Source organism: Taudactylus pleione, unplaced genomic scaffold (genome assembly GCF_031769625.1).
Source record: "Taudactylus pleione unplaced genomic scaffold, aTauple2 ptg000205l, whole genome shotgun sequence".
NCBI lineage: Eukaryota > Metazoa > Chordata > Amphibia > Anura > Myobatrachidae > Taudactylus > Taudactylus pleione.
Genome location: NW_028284607.1, coordinates 5374965 through 5398844, shown reverse-complemented (window position 1 = coordinate 5398844; position 23880 = coordinate 5374965). Strand labels below are relative to the sequence as shown.

General features: G+C 48.9%; 1 protein-coding gene across 1 annotated transcript; it reads right to left on the bottom strand.

Moving 5' to 3' along the window:
• Positions 1–75: 75 nt before the first annotated feature.
• GUCD1 (guanylyl cyclase domain containing 1) lies at positions 76–13312 on the bottom strand. Its single transcript, XM_088477872.1, has 6 exons — positions 13100–13312; positions 8057–8141; positions 7418–7583; positions 1142–1233; positions 816–1057; positions 76–717 (listed from the first exon to the last, which is right to left on the bottom strand). Exons 1-6 carry the CDS (start codon positions 13155–13157, stop codon positions 626–628), a joined length of 735 nt encoding a protein of 244 aa, XP_088333998.1. The 5' UTR covers positions 13158–13312; the 3' UTR covers positions 76–625.
• Between the last annotated feature and the right edge of the window lie 10568 nt (positions 13313–23880).

Below are 23880 nucleotides of genomic sequence, written 5' to 3'. Positions count from 1 at the left end.
ATTTTCTTTTAAAAAGATTTTACAAACTGCAACAGTGAATAGGTCGAATAGAAATGAAAAACCAGAACAAAACCACAGTGTATAAAAAGCCTCTTTATTTGCACGTTTGGTGCCCTGCTCTCGGGTGAATTTAAAATGAAAGGAAAAAATAAACAACCACATTCTTCACACAGAAAGAAGAAGCATCCCTGAAATGTACACGCCAGTCTGTTTATGCTATCCATGTCCCTTAAATGATGGAAGCAGATATTGGTAATATAGGTCAGCTGACTAGAATAAACCTAGTGCCACTTGGCCTTCCCCTCATAACTGTTGCATACTTGTCCAGGGGTATACTATGCATGTTTCTATGCTATTATGTAGAAGCACAGCTTTTATTGCACTATTGTGAGTTTACCGTGGGTTAACACCTAAATTACAATACTTTATGCATAGCCTGACATATTATAAATAATTCCCTCTTGGAATGGGTGAATATTCAGTGTCCTCTCTCGTGTCTTCTGGATCCAACAGTTTTCATTTACCTCCAACCGTATATATAGAAAGGTCTCTGTAGTGCATGAGCTGCAGAAATGAGTCTGCATACATGAAAATATTATGCTGTGTGTCATATTCCATTCTGGGGTCAGCTGTCCACATAGATGAAGAGGATGTCCTCGTCTGTGCCATAGCTGCTACGGGCTTCTTCAAAGTTACTGATGCTTGTCCGACACAATCCTGAGGATGAAGATAACAGATAAAATCCCAGGATGGTAGACTTTGACTAATGGTAGAAAAAGAGGTTTCAAAAAGAAAGTTAAACTGATGTTACTCACGGTCATCATATCCAGGATTGTTGTAGAAAAGACTGCCAGAGCTTCTGTTGTAGCCACAAAGCACAATAAAGTGGCCCTGGTAATCACTGCTTCTACAGAAGCACTTCTGTCCCGTGGGAAGAAAACAGCAGTACTTAACACGGCTGGGGCAGAGATCACACAACAGCAGAACTGCATTCACTAGTACTATGGCCACGTGTCCCTGGGATAGATGAGCTTGCAATTCTTGTATTGTAACACTCCTGCAAGCAGGACATCTATTAGGACAAATATTGCAATAATTACATACAAATAACATTAAAGATCCAGTAACAAAATATATGTACCGTTTTTCTACATTCACACCACGAGCTGTGGCTTGGGCAAACAGCTGGTTCACTCTGTTCTCTTCCGCATCAAAATGCTTCCTGTAAAAGGACTAAGGGGAGAAAAAACAAGAGATATGGTAAGAACTTACCTTTGTTATCTCTGTTTCTACGAAGTCCATAGGGTCCACAGGGTTGACCTTGGGGTTATAGCTGGAACAGGATCCATGGGCACCACACAGTTAAGCTTTTAGCTCCCAGGATGCACTTGGGTCCTCCTCTATACCCCGCCCCCGAGCCACAGGCACCTCAGTTGGTAAGCAGCCTAGGTCGGAGGAGAAAATGGAACAGAGAGAAGGAAGACTGGAACACACAAGAAACCATACTCACAGCAATGGGAGACGGAAAACCGGTGACCAGCCACACAGCCCATTTGAAGCCAGGTGCGTCAGGGCGGGCGCCCTGTGGACCCTATGGACTTCGTAGAAACAGATAACAAAGGTAAGTTCTTACCATATCTCTTGTTTTCTACTTCAGGGTCCATAGGGGGTCCACAGGGTTGACCTTGGGGATGTCCCAAAGCAGTTCAACTAAGGGCGGGGACGCTCCTGTGCTGAAAGGAGCACCCGGCGCCCAAAGGATGCATCCTGAGAGGCGAAAGTGTCAAACGCATAGAACCTCAAAAACGTTTGAATAGAAGACCAAGTGGCCGCCTTACACAGCTGAACAGCAGAAGCGCCACGTCTAGCAGCCCAAGAGGGACCCACAGAACGAGTGGAATGAGCCTTAACAGAGGCTGGCACAGGTAAACCCTCCTGTGCATAAGCCTCACAAATAACGGAACGAAGCCAACGGGCTAACGTTTGTTTGTTGGCAGGCCAACCCCTCTTGTGAAAACCAAAGAGGATAAACAAGGAATCAGACTTCCTAACCGAAGCCGTCCGGACCACATCTAAGGAAGTCTCACCAGCTGAAATATCAGGGGACTGAAAAGCTGGCACAACAAGTTCCTGATTAATGTGGAACTTCGAGACCACTTTGGGCAAAAACTCAGGACGAGTGCGGAGCACCGCTCTGTCCTGGTGAAAAATCAGGAAAGGAGGGCGACAGGAAAGCGCCCCCAATTCAGACACCCTCCTGGCCGAAGCAATTGCCAGGAGAAAAACGGTCTTAAAATGTCAGCCACTTGAGCTCCACCGACTCAAGAGGCTCAAAAGGAGGACCCTGCAGGACCCGTAGAACCACCGCCAAGTCCCAAGGAGCCACAGGAGGCACAAAGGGAGGCTGGATCCTGAGAACACCTTGGAAAAAGGTGTGAACGTCCGGCAGCATTGCAATCCGCCGTTGAAACCACACAGACAAGGCGGAAACCTGAACCTTCAGAGATGCAAGGCGTAAGCCGAGGTCCAATCCTGATTGAAGAAATTCCAAGACCCTAGAAACTCGGAACACCTGAGGATCATAATTTCTGGACTCACACCACTGAAAGTAAGTGTGCCACACCCTGTGATAAATCCGTGCTGAAGCAGGCTTGCGTGCCCTGAGCATGGTACCAATAACCGAACTGGAGAAGCCCCGAGACCTCAAGACGGCTGTCTCAAGAGCCACGCCGTCAAAGACAGCCGACCCAGATCCGGGTAAAGGCAGGGCCCCTGAGACAACAGGTCCCGACGCTGAGGAAGAAGGTACGGAGCGTCGATGGAGAGGCTCCTGAGATCGGAGTACCAAGGACGTCTGGGCCACGCCGGAGCTACCAGCACTAGCGTGCCGCCGTCCTGCTTGAATTTCCGCAGAACCCGAGGAAGTAGGGATATCGGAGGAAACAGATACGCCAGGTGAAACGTCCATTGCACCGACAGCGCGTCCACCAGACTTGCGCCTGCGTCTCTTGTCCTTGACCCGTAAACGGGCAACTTGTGATTGTGACGGGAGGCCATCAAGTCCAGCTCCGGCAGTCCCCACCTGTCCACGAGTAGCTGAAACACCTCTGGGTGAAGCGACCATTCCCCGGGATGCACGTCGTGACGGCTGAGGAAGTCCGCTTCCCAATTGAGGACTCCAGGGATGAAGACCGCCGAGATCGCTGGAATGTGACCCTCCGCCCAAGTCAGGATGCGAGACACCTCCGACATCGCTGCCCGACTGAGAGTTCCTCCTTGGTGGTTGATATACGCCACCGTGGTGGCGTTGTCGGACTGCACCTGTACGGCCCTTCCGTGAAGAGCGGGGCCGGACGACTGCAGGGCCCTGTATACAGCCCTCAGTTCCAGGATGTTGATGGGAAGAAGAGTTTCTTCCGCAGACCAACGACCCTGGAGAGACAATGAGTCGGTCACTGCCCCCCAACCCCGGAGACTGGCATCCGTCGTGAGCAGGACCCAGTCCGGGATCCAAAAGGGGCGCCCCTCGACCAGATGAGCTGTCTGAAGCCACCAAGCCAAAGATTGCCGAACGTCCGGAGACAACACCAGCACCTGAGAGCGGATCCGGTGAGGTAACCCGTTCCATTCCAATGGAATCAGCCCCTGCAGGGGCCGGGAATGGAACTGGGCAAATTCCACCATGTCGAATGTCGACACCATGGACCCCAGAACTCTCATAGCCGAATGGACCGACAGGCGGCAACTGCTCAGGCAACTGCGTATCCGCAGCTGTAGGGAGGCGACCTTCTCCGGAGTCAGGAAGATCCTTTGCTGACGCGAATCCAGCAGGGCTCCCAAATGAACCATCCGCTGTGATGGAATCAGGGAGGACTTTTTCCAATTTATCAACCACCCGTGTGCTTGCAGGCAAGCGATAGTCAGGTGGAGATGTTGAAGCAGTACCTCTGGGGAGCTCGCCAGCAACAGGAGGTCGTCCAGATACGGCAGCAGCCGTACATTCTGGTTCCGAAGATGTGCGGCCATGACCGCCATAATCTTCGTGAACACCCTCGGCGCCGTGGAGAGACCAAACGGTAGCGCTCGGAACTGATAGTGGTGTTGAAGGATAGCGAACCTCAGATACCGCTGGTGCGAAGGTGCTATCGGAACATGGAGGTAGGCGTCCTGGATATCCAGGGACACCATGTAATCCCCTGGTTCCATCGCCAGAATGATGGAACGTAACGTCTCCATCCTGAACTTGGGAACCCTGAGGAATTTGTTCAGAGACTTCAAGTTGAGGATAGGGCGATGAGAACCATTGGGTTTCTGCACCAGAAACAGAGACGAATAATACCCCGTCCCTCGTTGTGATTGAGGAACGGGAACAATGACCCCTGCTTTCAGCAAGGACTCTATAGCCTCCTGAATCCATAACGCCTTGGTCTTGTCCTGAGAAGGACTCGTGCAGAAAAACTGGTGGGGTGGTCTGTACCGAAAAGACAGGGCGTACCCCTGGGAGACCACTTCTCGAACCCAGGCATCCGTGGTGGTATTGTGCCAGCACTGGGCAAATAGAAGAAGTCGGCCTCCCACTCTGAGGTCCCCCAGAGGGAGGCCCGTCCCATCAGGCCGCAGGTTTATCTTCCTGCTTGGAAGAAGGGCGCCGTGCACTCCAGGCTTGCTTCTTGGGCTTAGAGGCAGTCTTACTCGCAGATTGTCTCGGGAAGGACTGACCTTTCGCCTTCCCCTGAACCCGAAAGGAACGAAAAGCCGAACTCCGAACCTTAGCAGGCAGTGCCGCCGAAGGGAGGAAGGCTGACTTGGTTTTAGCCAGGGTATCCACAATTTTGTCCAAGTCCGGACCAAATAGTAATTCCCCATTGAAAGGTAAGGCCTCCAGGCCCTTCTTTGAATCAGAGTCCGCTCTCCAGGACCGCAACCATAAGGATCGGCGGGCAGACACCGCTGCAGCCGATACCCGCGAAGTCAGCAGACTAGCATCTAAAGAAGCTTCTCCAATGTAAGAAGCAGCGTCCCTCATCTGTCCCAACAACGCCCGCTGGACATCCGGAGCGTCATCCGAGAAGGTATCTTCCAATGCATTGGCCCACCCCTCAATGGCCTTGGCCACCCAGGAGATAGCCATGGACGGTCGGGCCACCGCCCCGGAGAGGGAGTAAATAGACTTTAAACAAGTCTCAACTTTCCTGTCCATGTTAAACGGGTGACATGGGAATCCACCGCCGGTGGAGTTTCCCATTTTTTACAATGTGCCTCAGGGAAGGGATAATTAGAAGCCAACCGCTTCTGAGGAAGGAATCTCTTACTGGGCGCCTGCCAAGCTACCGCCATATGATCAGTCAACTGATCCGACAGGGGAAACACCGCAGAAGCCACCCTAGTTTTTTTTGAAACTAGGAAACTTCGACTTAGGAACCGGTGCCTCATCCTCTATAAGAAGAATAGCTCGCACCGCCCTAACCAGTGCTCGCACATTAATGGACGACTTGGTATCCATTTCCTGGACCGAGGCGTCCGAGTCAGTGTCATCAGGGACCTCCCCATCATCTGAGGAACCCTCTGAGTCCGATACCTGAGCAGCCCGTGCCATGAGTGAGCGTTTTGAAACCCTAGAAGGCATGTCAGTCTGCAACATTGACTGAAAAACCGAGGAAGCGGCCGCCAAATTTTGTACTGAGTTGGAAAGCACATCCACCCAGGGTGGAGGAGTCACCATAGGGGCCTGAAAAGGTACCACAGGCTGCTGCGGCACAGGGGAAGCCTGTATATACATAGGCAACCCCACATAGGGACCCACCGACTGAGACCCAGGAGGACTCCGCAATAACTGCGGGACACCCGGGGAATGGGGGATGGTCGGCTGGGGTAACGCCCTAGTAGGGAGAGCAGTCGGGACCGATAGACGGTCCGCAATAGACACCAGCACTTGAGAAAACATCGCCCACGGTGGTTCCTGCGTCAGAGAAGGTCTGGATGGGCCAGGAGCCACCTGGCACCGACTACACAGACCCTCCTGTGACAAATCCTCCCTATCCACTCCTGCAGAACAGCATCCGCAGAAGGCCAACATCGGAGCCACTGAGCGCTCACCCTCCTCGTCTGACATGACAGAATATATTATATATCTGGCACCAGGGTAGAAGTAAAACGCACTCACCGGTGTGCTGAACAACAGCCCACAATATGGCAGTGAGTAGCACACAACTGTATGTGACGGACCTCACAAATACGTGATCTATATAAGTGAGGTCAGTAGAAACACCCCTCCCCCACACACCTGTAGGGCTTGTAGGAGAAGTAAAGGGATAGGTATAAGCTGACAGCAAGCGGAAAATAAGCACAGACAGGCAGCACTAGCAAAAGTCACATACCATGCAGAAGTAATACTCACTGCACCTTTACACTACAATCAACCTGCCCAGATTCAGTGTCTGGGAGGGCTATAGTGCTGTGTACGCTGTCCTTAATCAGGGGAGAGGTACACAGGGGGACCGGTCCGCATGCTCCCTGAGAGATCTGCGCTGCCACTGTGAGAAAATGGCCGCTGGAGACCTCAGAGGAGGAGTGGCCGAAGAGTCTGCAGCTCAGCGACGCCAGACTGCGTGCTGAAAGGTGCGCTGAGCTGAGGGGAGGAGCCGCTGACAGGGAAGGCTTCCTCCCCTGGCTGGCCATAACCCCAGGGATGCTGGCTTCCCGCTTGCCCCTTTATCCCTGGTGGTCTAGTGGTCCCACGGGTTATGGGGGGGGCCCGCCGCCACTGCCAGCAGCCTCCGGTCTGTCCCCAGGACCGGAGGCTAAAAGGACTGCATTTAAGGCATTCCGCGCGCCGCCGCTAGCCAGCGACGCGCGGCTCACCTGCATCCCCGGCGACTCCGGCAGCAGTCCTAGGAGGTAGACAGAGTCCGGCTAGTACGGACTCTGCCCTCCCGCCGCGATCCCCAGATCAGTACTGGCGTCGCGGCGCCAGTCGGGGATCAGAGCGGCAGCGTGGGCGCCTGTACAGACAGCCCTTCGCTGCCGCCTGTAGTAAAAGAAACTAAAATAAATAAATAAATAAAAAAAGCTTCTGAGGGCTGCTCCTGCAGCCCCCCTGCGCGGTGACCGACTCCGGCCGGGCACCAGCTTACACTGAGGTGCCTGTGGCTCGGGGGCGGGGTATAGAGGAGGACCCAAGTGCATCCTGGGAGCTAAAAGCTTAACTGTGTGGTGCCCATGGATCCTGTTCCAGCTATAACCCCAAGGTCAACCCTGTGGACCCCCTATGGACCCTGAAGTAGAACCATCTATAAATCATACAGCATAAAACATACAAGAACAGGACAAAATCCACCTGGCTGAAGGAACCCACTTTCCCGGTTCCTTTATGAGAGAACAAGAACAAAATAAGAATCTAAAAGAAAAAAGGACTTACTTGGTTCCTATATCCTTTGTCTACACCCAGGGTCTGAGTGCAGAATCTGTGTTGTACCCCAAAGTGGTGCATTAGATAAGCCAAATCAATGGTCCAGATACTTTTAGTGAGTTGAAGCTTCTGCATGGCATTCTGGAACTCCGCTTCACGCAGGAGATTCAAGTACCTACAAGGTGGTGGAGCAGGGAACAAATAGGGCACATGAGGGGTCATCCAGTAACAATACAAGTGTCATATCATATACATTTCAAATATACCATCGCATTAGAGGTTAAAACGGACATATGTCTAACAGGTTTGCTTGTTTTTTGAAGTTTCTTATATGATCTAGCTTGTAAGTGATTATAGGTCGCCTGCCCTTCGCAATACTAACAGGGTATATGGTTATAGTTACATTGTGGGGAGAAGACCACAGCAGAAACCTCCTCCACATTTCAGTAAATATCACTGTGTCCTGAGCATGAATCCTCTATCACTCTGCAAGCTAACTGTAGTCAGATCTATTATGCCTCTAGACAGAACCTGGCTGCAGATGAAAAGTATGATAGGACCAAGGGAAGGCTATTGTACCAATGCAACACTTCATACCAGAGTTTCTACCTAGTACACACACATTTTACCCAAAGAAGAGTAACTTACTGCAGTACCATGCGGGCACATGCCAGGCCACAATCCCAGTGATAAGACTGCTGGATGAGCGGCACCTTCAGTTGGACATGATCACCTAAAATGTGACAAAACATGATTGTTATTTATTTTCTCTAAAAAAAACTAGTGTACTGCGAAGATGTGCATCCAAAAATCATACAGTATGCTATAGAATTATATTTGAGGGTTGCCAAGGAGCTTCACACATATTAGAGGAAAACAAAAAGTATAGTTTTTGCCTTTTCCCGATGCACAAACAGTTAAGTTAGAAATTATATAAATAATAACAAAGCTAAATACATTAATAGAAACAAAAAATACACATAGCAACAGTGAGGCATTTATAATAAATATACAAAAAAAAAAAAAAGTCTATTCCCAGTCTAGACACACAGAGGACTTGCAATTACTTGAACTATTACTACATATATGGGAATTTGCATGCAAGACACCACAGGGGACCTCCACAAATCAGCTGGAATGAGGATACGTAAAAGATTAGCCAAGTCTCCATGCTAAATTGCTCCGTTTGCTGGATTCTCGTCTCCAAGATTCTGCTGAAGTAAAATCCTGATAGTATCAGTCTGCACCTCAACGTAAGATTGCTAAAATGACCACTCTATAGATCACATTATAGAAGCAACGCACTACTGCAAGCTAACGCACAAACTGAAATGCACAAGGTCTGTAAAACCAGTCATAGCTCAGTATGCCTCAACCTTTCTTATCAAATAGTCTGAATTTAGGGCTCATAGGCATCAACAGACAGCCACCATTATCCGAAAATTTCACTGACCTACTCAGCTTTTGCAAGACGGCATCTCCAACTATTGAACAAATCAAAGCTAAAGTAATAGGGAGAATATTCATCAGTTTCTTTTAAATATTTAAGTTATGGAGGCGTTCATTAATGTAGCAAGGCAGTAAATAGCACAAATATCTCTTGTGTACAATGAAGACCCAATATTCCATGCCGTCCCTGTACACTAAACTGGGGCTGTTGTAATATTCTATTCATCAATTTCCGAAAACTCTGCTCCTTCCTATAGGAATTGGTCTGGTGTGAAGAGGGATCCCTCCGCCACCTCCTACAGCCCTTGCAGTGCACATGCATAGCACAAGGATGTACATGTATAGTAACACAGCTGGGCCAGTATTTGGCAGTATAAACTTTCACCAATACCATTAGTAACCAAAGTGGTAGTGTTAGGGTTCACAGAATAGCTGTTTTTCAGGACAGTTGTCCTGGAACTGTAGATATTTGGGTCAGATGCCCCAACCTTAATTTGTATGAGTTTGTTGATTAATAGGCACCTAAGCACCAACTGGAAATCAACATATTAACAATCATCTATAATTGCAAATGCCTCAGCTGTGATGCCATTGAGCAAGGAGGGGGTGTTCGGCCTACTGTAATCCCCTCCCGGGGGTCGTGCTCAGCAGCAGTATGCTGCACGGCCCCTGTCTGTTGTGCACAGCCCCATCTACTCCTCACTAATGCTGCCTGTAGTTTTATGTGGCGGTCACTAATGCGGTCCATAGCAGTATGTGGCAGTCACTAATAGCTGTCTGTAGTAGTATATGGCGGCCACTAATGCTGTCTGTAGTAGTATATGGCGGTCACTAATGCTGTCTGTAGTAGTATATGGAGGTCACTAATGCTGTCTGTAGTGGAATATGGCGGTCACAAATGCTGTCTGTAGTGGGATATGGCGGTCATATAGGTAGATAGTGGCTACTATCTACCTGGACAGGTGAGAGCTGGTGGTTGCTATGGGCACCGTGATAAGTCTTTACCTTGGCTTACAAAGCTACACTCCTACATCTTCCAACTCAGTCTACACCCTGCAAGTTACCCTCCACAATGCACCGCTTAATTTACAACTGAATGAGGTTGTAAATATCAAATTTCCAGCTAATTTTTTTAGGTCACTCTGGCATGTAGCATTTCAAAATGGTGAATATCGTGATAGTTCTACGAACTGCTAGTCCCAGAGGCGTAGGGAGGGGCGGTTCTGGTGGAGCACAAGCTCCAGGCGACGAAAAGATCAGATGGCGCTGGCTGCGGCTGGTGTAAGGTCGCCACCCATTTATTATAATTATTATTAACATTCAGAGGACCAGATTTCCAGACTGTCCGAAGTGTTAATAATCACGGCAGGTAGCATCCGGAAATCTTACTTTTTTTTTCTTCAAAATTTTACTTACACAAACACAATTCGCACCTACCCACACGCCCCCTTACCTGCCTCCAGTTTTCACCCACATCTAGTCCTCTCCTGCCTCCTCGCCCGCCTCCCTATCCCCAACCAGTCCTCTCCCAACTACCCGCCTGCCTCCAGTCAACTCCTGTCTACCCACTTGCCTCCTCACCTGCTTCTAGTCCTCATCCACCTCCAGCCCTTTCCCACCTACTAGCATGCCTCCTCACCCGCCTCCAGTCCTTGCCTGCCTCTATTGCAGTCAGTAGGGGGTTAGAATATAAAGGTGAGACAGTCAGTAGGGAGATCAGAGCACAAAGTTGATTATAGGTGCAGTCAATAGAGGGTTACAAGATGATGCTGTTAATAGGGGTCAGAGTATAAGGGTGACAGTGGTCCAGTCAGCATGGGGTCTGAGTTATAAGGTGCAGTCAGTAGGAACGGTTTGAAAGGGGATCGGTATGGAATACCGCCGGACGCATGTTCAAATCCCCAAGCTGGAAGACCGGCAGTGAAGATCCTGACAGGTAAGTATTTTACCTATTCACTAACTTAACCCCCCCCCCCCCCCAACCCTCCCTTACAGTTGCCTAACCCTAACCCCCCCCTGTAAGTGCCTAAACCTAACCCTCCCCCCCCCCCCCACACTCCCCGCAGCCTAAACCTAAGTCTCCCGGGGGGATGCCTAACCCTAACCTCCTCCCAGGGTTCCTAACCCAAACCCCCCCTGGGAGCCCCTAACCTAACCCTCCCCCCACCCCTCCCTGCGACTGTCCGCGCCTGCCTTCGATTGGTATGCCTGGCGTCGGGCTCCCGGCGTAAGTAAAATTACAGGCGTCAGGATTTCAATGCCTGTCATTCGACCCCTGCCAGGATTGGACAGTCGGGAAGCCAGCGGTCGGCATTTCGACCGTCGGCTTCCTGACTGCATCTCTTTGAAAGTATAAGGGTGATGATGGTGAAATTGGTACGGGTTCAGTCAGGGCCGGCTTGTTGCTGACATGTTCTGTCAGTGCGGCCGCACAGTGGCACCGGGTCCGGCTGAAGAAAATCCCCGTCCTCCACCCACCTGCTGCAAGTATTATTTTATGGTCAAGGGGAGGATGCAGGGAAGGAGCGGGCGGAAGGGAAGCATAGGATGGCGCTGGGTGCAGAGACACCTAGCGTCGGCCCTGCTCACAGTATAGAGGTGATGATGGTGCAATCAATAGGGGGTTCAGAGTATAAGGGTGATGGTACAGTCAGGAGGGGGGGGTCAGAGTATAAGGTTGATGGTCAGTGGTGCAGTTAGTAAAAGGTCAGTGTTTAAGGGTGATGATGGTGCAGTCAGTAGGGGGTCCGAGTTAAGATGCGATAATGGTGCAGTTATTTGGGGGAATATAAACGTTAGAATAGAGCAGTCATTAGGTGGGTGAGATAATTAGGGTTATGATGGTGCAATCGGTAGATGGCTTAGAGTACTGGTGAGGTTGGTGGTGCTGTAAGAAAGGGATTAGAGTATAGGGGTGAGGATGGCAGTGTCTGTAAGGGGGTCAGAGAATTAGGATGATGATGGTGCAATTGGTAGAGGGTTTAGAGCACTGGTGAGGTTGGTGGTGTTCTAAGTAAGGGATTAGAGTATAGGGGTGAGGATGGTGCAGTCAGTAGCAGGTTAGAGTATAGGGGTGAGGGAGGCAGCACAGTCAGTAGGGGGTTAGAGTATAGGGCTGAGGATGGTGAAACAGTCAGTAGGGGGATAGAGTATAGAGGTGAGGATGGTGCACTCAGTGGGGGGGGGGGATAGAGTATAGGGGTGAGGATGGTGCAGTCAGTAGGGGGATAGAGTATAGGGGTGAGGATGGTGCAGTCAGTAGGGGACAGAGTATAGGGGTGAGGATGGTGCAGTCAGTAGGGGACAGAGTATAGGGGTGAGGATGGTGCAGTCAGTAGGGGGATAGAGTATAAGGGTGAGGATGGTGCAGTCAGTAGGGGACAGAGTATAGGGGTGAGGATGGTGCAGTCAGTAGGGGATAGAGTATAGGGGTGAGGATGGTGCAGTCAGTAGGGGGATAGAGTATAAGGGTGAGGATGGTGCAGTCAGTAGGGGACAGAGTATAGGGGTGAGGATGGTGCAGTCAGTAGGGGATAGAGTATAGGGGTGAGGATGGTGCAGTCAGTAGGGGATAGAGTATAGGGGTGAGGATGGTGCAGTCAGTAGGGGGATAGAGTATAGGGGTGAGGATGGTGCAGTCAGTAGGGGGATAGAGTATAAGGGTGAGGATGGTGCAGTCAGTAGGGGGATAGAGTATAAGGGTGAGGATGGTGCAGTCAGTAGGGGACAGAGTATAGGGGTGAGGATGGTGCAGTCAGTAGGGGATAGAGTATAGGGGTGAGGATGGTGCAGTCAGTAGGGGATAGAGTATAGGGGTGAGGATGGTGCAGTCAGTAGGGGATAGAGTATAGGGGTGAGGATGGTGCAGTCAGTAGGGGATAGAGTATAGGGGTGAGGATGGTGCAGTCAGTAGGGGATAGAGTATAGGGGTGAGGATGGTGCAGTCAGTAGGGGATAGAGTATAGGGGTGAGGATGGTGCAGTCAGTAGGGGGACAGAGTATAAGGGTGAGGATGGTGCAGTCAGTAGGGGGCAGAGTATAAGGGTGAGGATGGTGCAGTCAGTAGGGGGCAGAGTATAGGGGTGAGGATGGTGCAGTCAGTAGGGGATAGAGTATAGGGGTGAGGATATTCGTGCAGTCAGTAGGGTGGTTATAGTATAAGGGTGACGCGATGAGGTCCTAAAAATTGTGAATAAAACGTGGTGTGTGAGGGTAACTGGCGGCTGTCAGTGTCAGTAGTACCAGGCGACTGGAGCGCGGCCTTGCCGCCAGCAGGGTCACTGTTTCCCGGGCTCTTCATGACGGCATCTCAGTGTCCTGGTGGAGTCGGGGTTCCCTCATACCGGATTCAACCCACCGGTCGCGTATCCGGGGTGGAGCAGTACAGCGAGCTGGGATCCCCGTCCTGATGTACACTACAGAGACAACGCCCACAGCCCTGTGCGTCCTCAGCCCGGGGAGGAGCCTGCGCCGCCTCGTAACCTAGTGCTGAAGCCTGGGCGAGTGCTCCTGCTGCTGCCGGCCCGTGTTACTGGCTGCTGCTGCTGCTGTGGTTGTTGTTGTTGTTGTTGTTGTTGTTGAAGTGCACAAGTTGGAGCTAAGCAGGAGGGAAGCTGTGTGTGCAGCGCCCGATAATGATGTAAAAACAGACAGATGTTTTGAATTATTCGTGACAGATCTGAATCCTGTTAACCAAGGTTAGTATATCCTGGCAGTGTGCTCTGGAGGCGCTATTTCTCTAGGTATCCGGATGGAAGATCGAGAATGACTAGAATCTAGATGGTCGACAGGGTCAAATGGTCGACATTTAAAAGGTCTACATGGAGTAATGGTGCATACTAACGGGACAAACGTCAGTGATAACAATATCACTGAACGATCTCCCTGCACCTTCCTGGTGTGCTGGATGATCGATATCGATCATCCAGCACCACCAACGACGGCCAGTGACCCATAGTAACCTGAGTGACCCATAGTAACCTGGTCGATATCGACCAGGTTGGCCTGCATGCACGGTCAATGGACGATATCTTTATCGTCCTTACGTGCCCGCGCGTTTACAGGGTGAAATGATTGACACACAAATGGTCAAAACAGAAAAGGTTGAAGCATGATTTTTCATTAAATTTAGGGTTAGGGTGAGGATAGGGACAGGGCTGGCTGGCAACTTTCAGCATGGGGGGCAACACAAGCAAGTGGCCCTGGCTTTCTCCAAATTAGCACAACAACCTGTGAAATTATTAAATATTATAAAAAAAAAATATGAGCTACAAAGATGGGTGAATCACCGTTCAGTACCTTTATGTACCATCTTACTATATTTTATTTATTGTGAGGGCACCTCTGAAAGTCATTTCTCGTTACTGTGAGTTCCGGACCTCCTGCTATTGTATATATACATATATACAGTATATGTAAACAAAATGCTTTATATTTAACACATCCTCTCCAAAAAGAAAGTGTAATGCAATTGTACCCAAAATCTACAACATTCACCCTCATCTGTATGCCCGTTATTGTGCACCCCTCCCTCATCTGTATATTCATTACTGTGCCCTCTTCTCATCTGTATACCTCTTATTGTGGCCTCCTCCCCATCTGTAAAATCTTTTATTGAGGCTCCCTCTTCATCTGTAAGCCCATTATTGTGACCCCGGGTTTGGTAAGAAATACCGGCGGCTCAATAGCCTGGCAGGAGCATTAAGTACCCTAACCCTCCCTTAGTGGTGCCTAACCCTAACTTCCCGCCCTTAGTATCTAACCCTAACCCCCCCTTCCTGCACCCTAAACCTAACCCTCAGGGGATGCCTATCCTCCCCCGAGGGTGTCTAACACTTACCCCCCTCCCCGTATCCTAACCCTCCCCAGGGGATGCCTAACCCTAATCTCTCCCCGGGGATACCTAAACCTAACCCCCCTATCCCCGAGGACAGTGATACTTACCCGGCATTCGGATTCCGGCAGACAGGATTCCGTCGTCGGGATGCCGCCGCCGCTATCCTGATCTCATTCGGGATCGCGGTGTTGGCATTTCGTCAGCGGTCGGGATTCCAGCGTCGGTATATCGGCGTCCAGGATCCCGTCCGCTGGCTTTTTAACTACATCTCGTGCCCCCCTATCCATCTGTATACCCATTACTGTGCCACCCTCCCCATCTCCCTATTTAACTACATCTCGTGCCCCGCTCCACATCTGTATTCCCATTACTGTGCTACTCTCCCCATCTGAGTATTTTCTATTCTCTGCTCCCTCTCCTGCAGAAGTTAACTTGCCTGATTTGTTCTTGAGTTCTCCTCTGTCAGAGCGGCGGCTCCTCCAGTCCTCTTGCATTCCACTCTAGCTAATCCAGCAGTAGTAGCTGCAGAGCAGGGCAGTCTCCACACTCACTCTCCTTCACAGGGCACAGTCAAACATCGCAATGTCTCTTACATAACATCCGCAGCATTGCCGGCAGCAAAGGGAGCTCAAGGAGGTGGACCAGGTGCCATCGGGGTATGAGTGAGTGATCGTGGTGAAGCATACACAGGGCCCAACGTCCTGGGTGACCACCTTAGTCATGTCTGGCGTATAAATGAAACTAGACATTAGAAAATGGGTGTTCCCAGTTCCAACCTGTCGCCACAACTTGTGTTACTGTTAGGATCTGTGGTTAGCACATCATCTTGGTTGCTGTTTCCAGTCTTAAGGTGTCCATCCACTAGGCTATTAAATTGAACGATATAGTTATCGTTCGATAATCGTTTGAATATCGTTTGCATATTGTTTAAAAAGATGTCTAAAACGACCAGCGATGCGTGCTCCTGCTTGTTGTTTAAACATCTATCATCGGGTAAACATGCTGGACAACCTGACGATAACGTCAGGTTCAGCATGTTTGCAGATGATTGATGTGCCTACACTGAATGACTGCTCGTTCAGTGTAGGCACATCACAGACTGACAAACGACTGCACGATTACAATGTCGTAATTGTACAGTCATTTTGAGGTCTGCTAGTGGATGGGCAGCTTAAGTTGCTACTGAGATACTGCATCAAATCATGTCTTGTCTGTGTTTAGCCTAGCCTGTCATTCCTGTCTGTCTGTGTGCTGATCTCATGTGTTTCTAATTACTGTCTGTCTCTGTGCAGTATCAGCTGCACACTAGTTAATTGTCTTCCCTGTGTGCACAGGCCAGGTGCACACTAGTCTGTCATTAGGGAGACTTGCAGGGCTTGCTCTGATTGGACCCTGTATCTGTTATATTGCAGCCAGCCCTTCATTCCTTGCCTGTGGTATTCAATATGGGTGCGATAACATCGTTTTTTGTGTTAATATCGCACTTTTTAACTTTTTTGCGTTAATATCACTGGTTTTAGTTTTACACCGTATTCAATTTCAAAGATTTATCGCAGTTTTGAAAAGTCTTTGCTAAAAAACGGGGATAAGTTTTCACCATTGAATAGGTGGCGAAAAAAAGTGCAGAATTGGGGTTTAGGGGTGCAGGCTTAAAAAAAATAGCCTGCACCCCTGGGAATGACATTTAAAAAAGAACTGTGTCAAAAAAAGTTTTAAAAAAAAAATAGGGATACCCCAAAAAATTAATTTAAAAATTGGGGTGAAAAAAAAAAAAAAAAGGGAAAAAATTGTTTAAGAATAGGGAAATAGGTTCAGGGCTATTCTGCAAGTATGCGGCAGGTGCACAAATGCAGAATTTTTAAAAACTTACTTTAGGGACTTAAATATGCTAGTGCCCATTTTCATGTACCCCAAATTTGATGGGACCACTTAAAAAAATGAAAAAAATAACCTAAGTACTCTTCTGCATCACTTCTTCAATGTCGGAAAAAAAACACCTGCTGCGGCTATTTAAAACCCCGACTTACAATTAAAGGCTAAAACGGGGGTACCCATAGTGATCCCCCATGTTTTTACAACTTTAGGGGGGTCTTACAATTATTTTAAGGAAAAATTCGTAACTTTTCGCAAATCCAACTTCGGAGTTTCCCGTTTTCGTTAATTTTATTTTGAATACGGGGATTAGCGGGAGCGCGCACCATACCTTTACGCAGAAAAAAACTCCGATATGAAATGTTAACTTCGCCAGGGAAGTTAACCTTTCATATTGAATACCCCTCTAAGTCTCCTGTCTATTGTATTGTGTTATTCTTCTGTTTGTGTCATCCAGACTGCACGGTTCGTTTGTCATCTTTCTGCCGTTAGTGTCATCTTTGCAGCACAGTTCGCATACCTGTCCTCTGCCGTTCGTGTCATCCAGGCGGCACGGACAGTACTCTGTGTACACAGACCAGCGTGCGCTGCTTGTGTCAACCCGGTGGCACAGGCCGCATGACAGCATCTGCTGCTTGTGTCAACCTGGCGGCACAGGCCACACTACAGCGTCAGCTACTTATGTCAACCCGGCGGCACAGGCTGTATTATAGCTTCAGCTGATTGTGTCAACCAGGGAGCACAGGCCACCCTCCAGCGTGTTCAGTGCGCTGTCTGGCGTACCAACGCCAATGACTTTATTATTGTACAGATCTTCACCTGCCACATCTTGCCAAGTCATACCAGCTCTCAGGGCTGCTACACAGCAGCCCAAAGGCTGCATTTTGCTAATGGCTCACAGGCCACTACCAGCCAAGTCATACCAGACCTCAAGGCTGCTACACAGCCCAAAGGCTGCATTTTGCTAACGGCTCACAGGCCACTACCAGCCAAGTCATACCAGACCTCAAGGCTGCTACACAGCAGCCCAAAGGCTGCATCTTGCTCACAGCCCATTGGCCGCTACTAGCCAAGAATTACCAGCCCACAAGGCTGCTACGTGGCCCAAAGTCCGCAACTTATTCCACGGCCCACAGGCCACTACCTGCCAAGAATAATCAACCCTCAAGACTGCTACACAGCCGCATCAAGCCAAGTTATCCAGCCCTAAAGGCTGTTGCTGGACTGAGTTAATGAGGTACCTCTATCCTTAACAGTTACCTTGGAAGTTTGCCACACTGTATTGTGACCATTAGTTACAGTAGGCATCAAAATATTCTAGCCTCATCCTTATTATCAGGTCATCCTTTCTGAGTCCTGATTGAAGTTAATTGCTGTGTTCCTAGGGACAAAACTGGCCCCCAGGAGCTTTAGGGAATTTGATAAAGTGAAATTAAATGTAGAACCTTTTTTAACACTCCAGACACCAGTTGAGACCGTTCCTGCAGGTGCAGGAAATAAGAGAAACAGCCTTATCCCACTGTAGCATATTTGTGTTTTTTTTTCTCCTTCCCAACCACCCTAATTTCAGCTGTAATGCTCAGGCAGATGTTTACGGATCACTTGAGTAAATGTATCTTGCAACTAGTACTGGAGGTGAGCTGCTCCTGAGGGCATCAGAAGAATTACTATTGCTGGGCATACACTATACAATTATCTGTCAGATAGCTGTCCAATCTGGCTGGTTGGAATGAAAATCTGGTAATGTATGGGAGCCAATGACAAGCGACCATATGGTTTTAAACACTGGAAAATGGGCAAAAATGATTGGTCAAATTGGTTAAATTCATTTGATTTAACCAATTTGTCTGGATGACAATTTTTGTCTGTTTTCAGTGTTTGTGAGCAAATGGTCGATTGTCATTGGCTCCCAGCAGCAGAGGATTGTGCTTAATCTTTGCTCCCCAACAAAATGGTGGCTTTCAGTGATAAGAAACAATTATGTTTAAGCACACAGTTTATTAGCTCCATAGCTATAGCACCCCTCCCTCATTTTTCTTTGTATGGAGTGATCCCCTCAGAGTATGGTTAATACTACTGAATAAGTTCTGCCACCTACACTTCTACTGCTGCAACAGCCCTATCACCAGTTTGAGGTCTGCAGTTAATACAGCCATGAGACACAGGAGCTCAGACTGATGTGACACAAATATAGTACAGCACAAGTTTTGAATATATTTATTGTAAAATTATGGGGTAAGGGTCAGCCCCAGGTCTACTAGCACCCTGCACAAGAAATTTCAGAGCACCCCCAATCCAAGTAGAGCTATAATTAATACTTTTTATTATTATTATTTTGATTTAAAAAGAAAAAAAAAAACACACAAAAAAACATTGTCATTGGCCTCCAAAGGAATAAAATTTAACACATTGAGGATGAATCAATTCAGTGTAATGAGTAGTGCGAATGAGGACCTCATTCCGAGTCGGTTGTTGCGGCAGCACGGTCGTAAGGTAAAAGGGGCCGGATATGCAAATGAAGCGCTCGCAAGTTGCGTCATTAAGATGGGATCGTTAGCTGGACGAGCGAGGGGAGATGCGGCCGCAAGACTAAAAATACGCCCCCTTCTCATTCCCATTACACGTCATCTCCGGGCATATAAGTATTAATCGAGACCATCGGGAACCATCGGTGCTGGTCGTAGACCTTAAGGTTGACCATACCCTCTCTTAAGTACTACGATCAAGTCAGTGTAAAAACCTCTCATGTCACATGTGCCATGACACTATTTAGTTAATTATGCACTCCCATAAAACGCCGTTTGCATAGTCAGACACGCCTGCGTTCGGATCTCCACTCCCCCGTTCACAAGCACCTTCCCCTGTTACCACCCACAAATGCCTCATCCTGTCACTCAAACTAACGACCTGGCCAAGTTGAAGGAGAGAGCAATTTCTGATCATAATAGCTAGTTTGCGCACGCGCATTGCAAATTTTACGCATGCGCAGTTTAGCGAACATCGGTGGCGTACGACCGTGCGGCCGCAACGACTGACTCTGAATGAGGTCCTGAGTTCTCGGAGCTATTCAATTGACGTGTTGTTAACCCCAACTAGAGGTTGCATGTAAAATACAATAGCCCTTAGAGGAAAAAAATAAAATACATATTCATTGCCCATGCCGCCCGACAGGTCTGACCTGACCTGTCACTCACACAGCAGAACTACTAGTTGCCGCCACTTCAACTTGCAGGCGCAGAAGAGCGGAATAGAGAGAGGAGCTCCCAGTCTCCCCCTTGCCCTCAGGCACAGGCAGCACCAGCACACTGCAGCATCAGTGACTAAAGGTGCGTACACACTTGCCGATTTTTTTGGACGACAGAACGATAACTATATCATTATCGTTCAAAATATCGTTCATTTTTTGTGCAAAAGCGATCAACGATAACGACCAACAGTTCGCGCTCCCGCTGGTCGTTGGTCTTTGTCGTTCATTGCCCGAACATGCAGGCCAACCTGACGATATTGCATGTTCGGGAATGAGGGAGGGTGCCCGGCACTGAACAGTATCTTGCATGATATTGTTCAGTGTTTGTGCTCAGTGTCGGTAACGACACTGAGCACAACCCTGCCGGGGACACACTAGACGATGTCGCTCATGGAGAAAATCGTCTAGTGTGTATGCACCTTTAGTCACTGTAGATCACAATGCACAGTACTAAGCTCTGGAGAGAATTAAAGTAAATTAAGATAAAGTACCAACCAATCAGCTCCTGTAATTTTTCAAACACAGCCTGTAAAATGACAGGAGCTGATTGGCTGGTACTTTATCTCCATCCACTTTATCTCTAAGGCTTTGTACACAGACCCCAAGGTGTCGATCTTGCATTTCTTCAGGGTCCATAGGGATCCACAGGGATATTATGGTTGGAAAGATCCAGGCACCAAACAGTTAAAGCTTCAGCTCCCAGGATGCCTCTGGTCCTCCTCCATATATACCGCGCCCCTAGTCATAGGCCTTCATAAGCTGCATGTTTGTTACAGGACTCCTCAGGCAGTCCTAAGCTTTTATTTTATGGTTTTTGGTTGGCAGTACTAAGCGTCTGAATTAAGACGCATATACTGCGACTCCATCTACCTCCACCGGCCCGCAGTAACTGGGCTGGTGATTTCGGCGGGTTGCGGCTGAGCTTGCTAGCAGCAATGCTGCGACCTGGACTGCAACCTGACGCACGGAGATGTCAGGTAAGGCGGTTCCTCGTTTACGGGGAATCGCGCACGGCAGTCCTTGCTTCTGGTGTCAGAGACGCACCAAAAACCGCTGCAGTCAGGGCACAGGATTGTCCGTCTGACGTCGGGGATCGGCAGATGCTTCTGCTGCCACAAGGCCAGCGTACCCGGCTGGTTAACACAGCTTAGGGGAGGTAGGCGCTACCCAGGCAGCTCCTCCCCCAACCCAGACGCAGTCCCTATGAAGGGTTTTACGTGTCTGAGTTGCTCCGCCTACCCTCCATGTGTATATGAGACACACAAGCGCGCTGCTGTAGCTGTTGGTCTCAGGAGGGTTTGGGTCAGTCTACGTGTATACCTCTCCCATGGTTAAGGTATACAGGGCTCTATATGCTACCATTCCTGGTGTTTGTGTAGTTGATTTAGAGTCCATTGTAATTATATTACATTTGTATGTGACTGTTTGCTAGCTTCTATTGACATTGGCCCTGATTCAGAGCCACTCGCTGCTGAGGGGTGCTTGCTCTGAATGTGGACTTTTTTTTTTATCTACAGCCGCTCGCAAAGCTGTGGGAGGCCACCCACAGCTTGTGCGAGTGGCCAGGAGACCATTGGGCTTGCGACAAGACCCTGGGGTAGGGTCTAGCTGCCGCAAGCCCGAGTGGACTTCCTGCTGTAATAGAGCAGGAAAACCACTACTGACATCAGTAGTGATGTCAGTAACCCCTCCCAACAAACGCCAGGCGTTCCTAAGGGAACGCCTGCGTTTGTTCAGCCACCCTCCTACCCACCCACAAAACGGGGTGAGCTGTCACTCACCATCGACAGCCGCCCCATTTTGTAGTGAGCCCCGTAGCGACTGAACTTCAGTCGCTCAGCGGGGCTCGCGCACGCCGGTCACAGTGCATGCGCAGTGCATTACCATCGGGCCACTTGCGACCGGCCCTGAATCAGCTCCATTGTCTTTTATTTCTGTCAATTATAACTATCACTATTTTTTTCTCTCCATCCTTTGGGGTGGAGGTTTTTCTTTGAGTACTTCGCATTCGAGATTTTGTGAAGGCTGTCACATAGCATTGCATTATTACCTTTATGAACATGTCTAAAGATAAAGGGAGCCAGGAGGGGGAGCCCCCTGTGCTGGTTTCATGTAAATCATGTATGGCCTATGTGTCCTCTCAGGACGTAAAGGATGGTTTGTTTGATGTCTTATAAAGAGCCACCTCACCAGTCCAGTTTACCTGTCTCTGGACAAGAGCCATCTTGTGTATCCTCTTTGTCCCAGGTAATGAAGCAATTTGTGGATTGTATGGCAGCTCCCACGATGCCTCCTTGTATGGGATGTCCACAGAATGCTATGTTTGCACCTCTTATGCATCCTTCCTGGAAATATGTTTATGGCCATTCTAGTCAGGGTATGGCACCATCTAAGCAGGGCGGTAGTTACTAAGGCACCTAAGCGAAAGTTATCTTTTTATCAGTCTGCTCAACATATGGATTCAGACGCATCATCAGAGGAATCAGATGATGCGCAGGGTTCTTCTCCAGGGTCTAGCTGGGGGGAGGAGGACCATCCACCCACAGTGGATGTTCCTTCTTTGTTGAGGGCGGTTAAATCAATCCTAGATATTCAGGATGATGAACCAGCTCATTGTAAGAAGGCTCCAATGTTTAATCACCACCGGAAGGTGGTCAAGTTGGAGTTTCCTGTATCTGAACAGCTCACTGAGCTTATGGATGAGGTATGGGGTAACCCGGACAATTTGATGTGACTTATTATTATTGAATAAAAGAATAACATCATTGCACCCTTTCCCAGCTTCTGTATGTACTAAGCGGGAGGTAGCTCTTACTGTGGATGCTCATGTAACGCATTTAATCAGAAATGCTACATTGCCTATTCCATCAGCATCTTCTCTGAAGGATTCCACAGATAAGAAAATTGAAGCATGTCTTTAGGCAATATTTTCATCATCTGGGGCTCATCCAGCAATGGCTGGAGCCTGGGTAGCCAAAGCTGTTGAGGAATGGATGGGGGCATTGGAAGACTCTCTTCCAGATGCTACCAGAGAACAGAGGATGTATATCCCACATACGGGAAGCGGCTTCCTATCTGGGAGGAGCTGCGGTAGATGCTGGAATTTTAGCTTCTAAAGCATCAGAAGCTTCAATAGTAGCACGCAGGGCCCTTTGGTTAAGATCCTGGAAAGCTGATACAGGATCAAAGAGGGCGTTGGAAGTCTTACCTTTCTATGGAAAGGTACTTTTTGGAGCAGAGTTGGATAAAATTATAGCTACTCTGGCGGCTTCAAAATCGGCAGGTCTGCCATCTACGGTGACTATAAAGTCTAAGCAGGTTTCTTTTTGGTCCTTCTGTCCTCAGGGACAAGCAAGGGAATAGTCTTCCTCCAGGTCAACTAGTTTTCGCAAAACATCAAGGCGACAAACTAAGAGGTCTGGCCCGCCAAGACGTCCAGCTTCTAAACCGGACAACAAACCTTCGGCCTGATGGGGCAGGCCTCCTCCTGGGGGATTTTAGAATATGTGTACTGGAGAGTGATGGAGAGTAATGAGTGGCTCACACAGTTGGTGTATAAGATGTGGGTGTGTAGGGAAATGAAAGGCGGCCAAAGTCATGCGGGGCCAAACCGTTTACTGAGAGACACACCGCTTCTCCGGGATGGCAGAGATGGTCGATCTAATAAAACAGTTCTGTCTAGTCAGTGTTAGGTATTGACCCCTGCTGATGGATATATAGTACGACTAGCTCAGGGGAGAGGTAGGTATACCCTTTTAGGGGGCTCCTTGTCATGCGGTTCTTGACTTGCACGTCTCCCCTGCTGGACGTATGGTCACAGTCTTGTGGAAACGAGTAGTTAAGGGTTTAAGTCAGTGAAGATGACCCTGGTGAGCCCTGATAAAGTCTGAAGCTGTGAGAAGCCCTTTATCACTGATAAAGGGTTTTTCACAAGGATTAAGAAACCGACACCTGTTGGTAGCCCTTTCCTTACCTCTCCCTGCCCGCACCCTAAACGTAACCTCCCCCCCTAGTGCCTAAACCTAACCCTCTCACCCTAACGCCCCCTCCTAGTGCACAACCCTAACC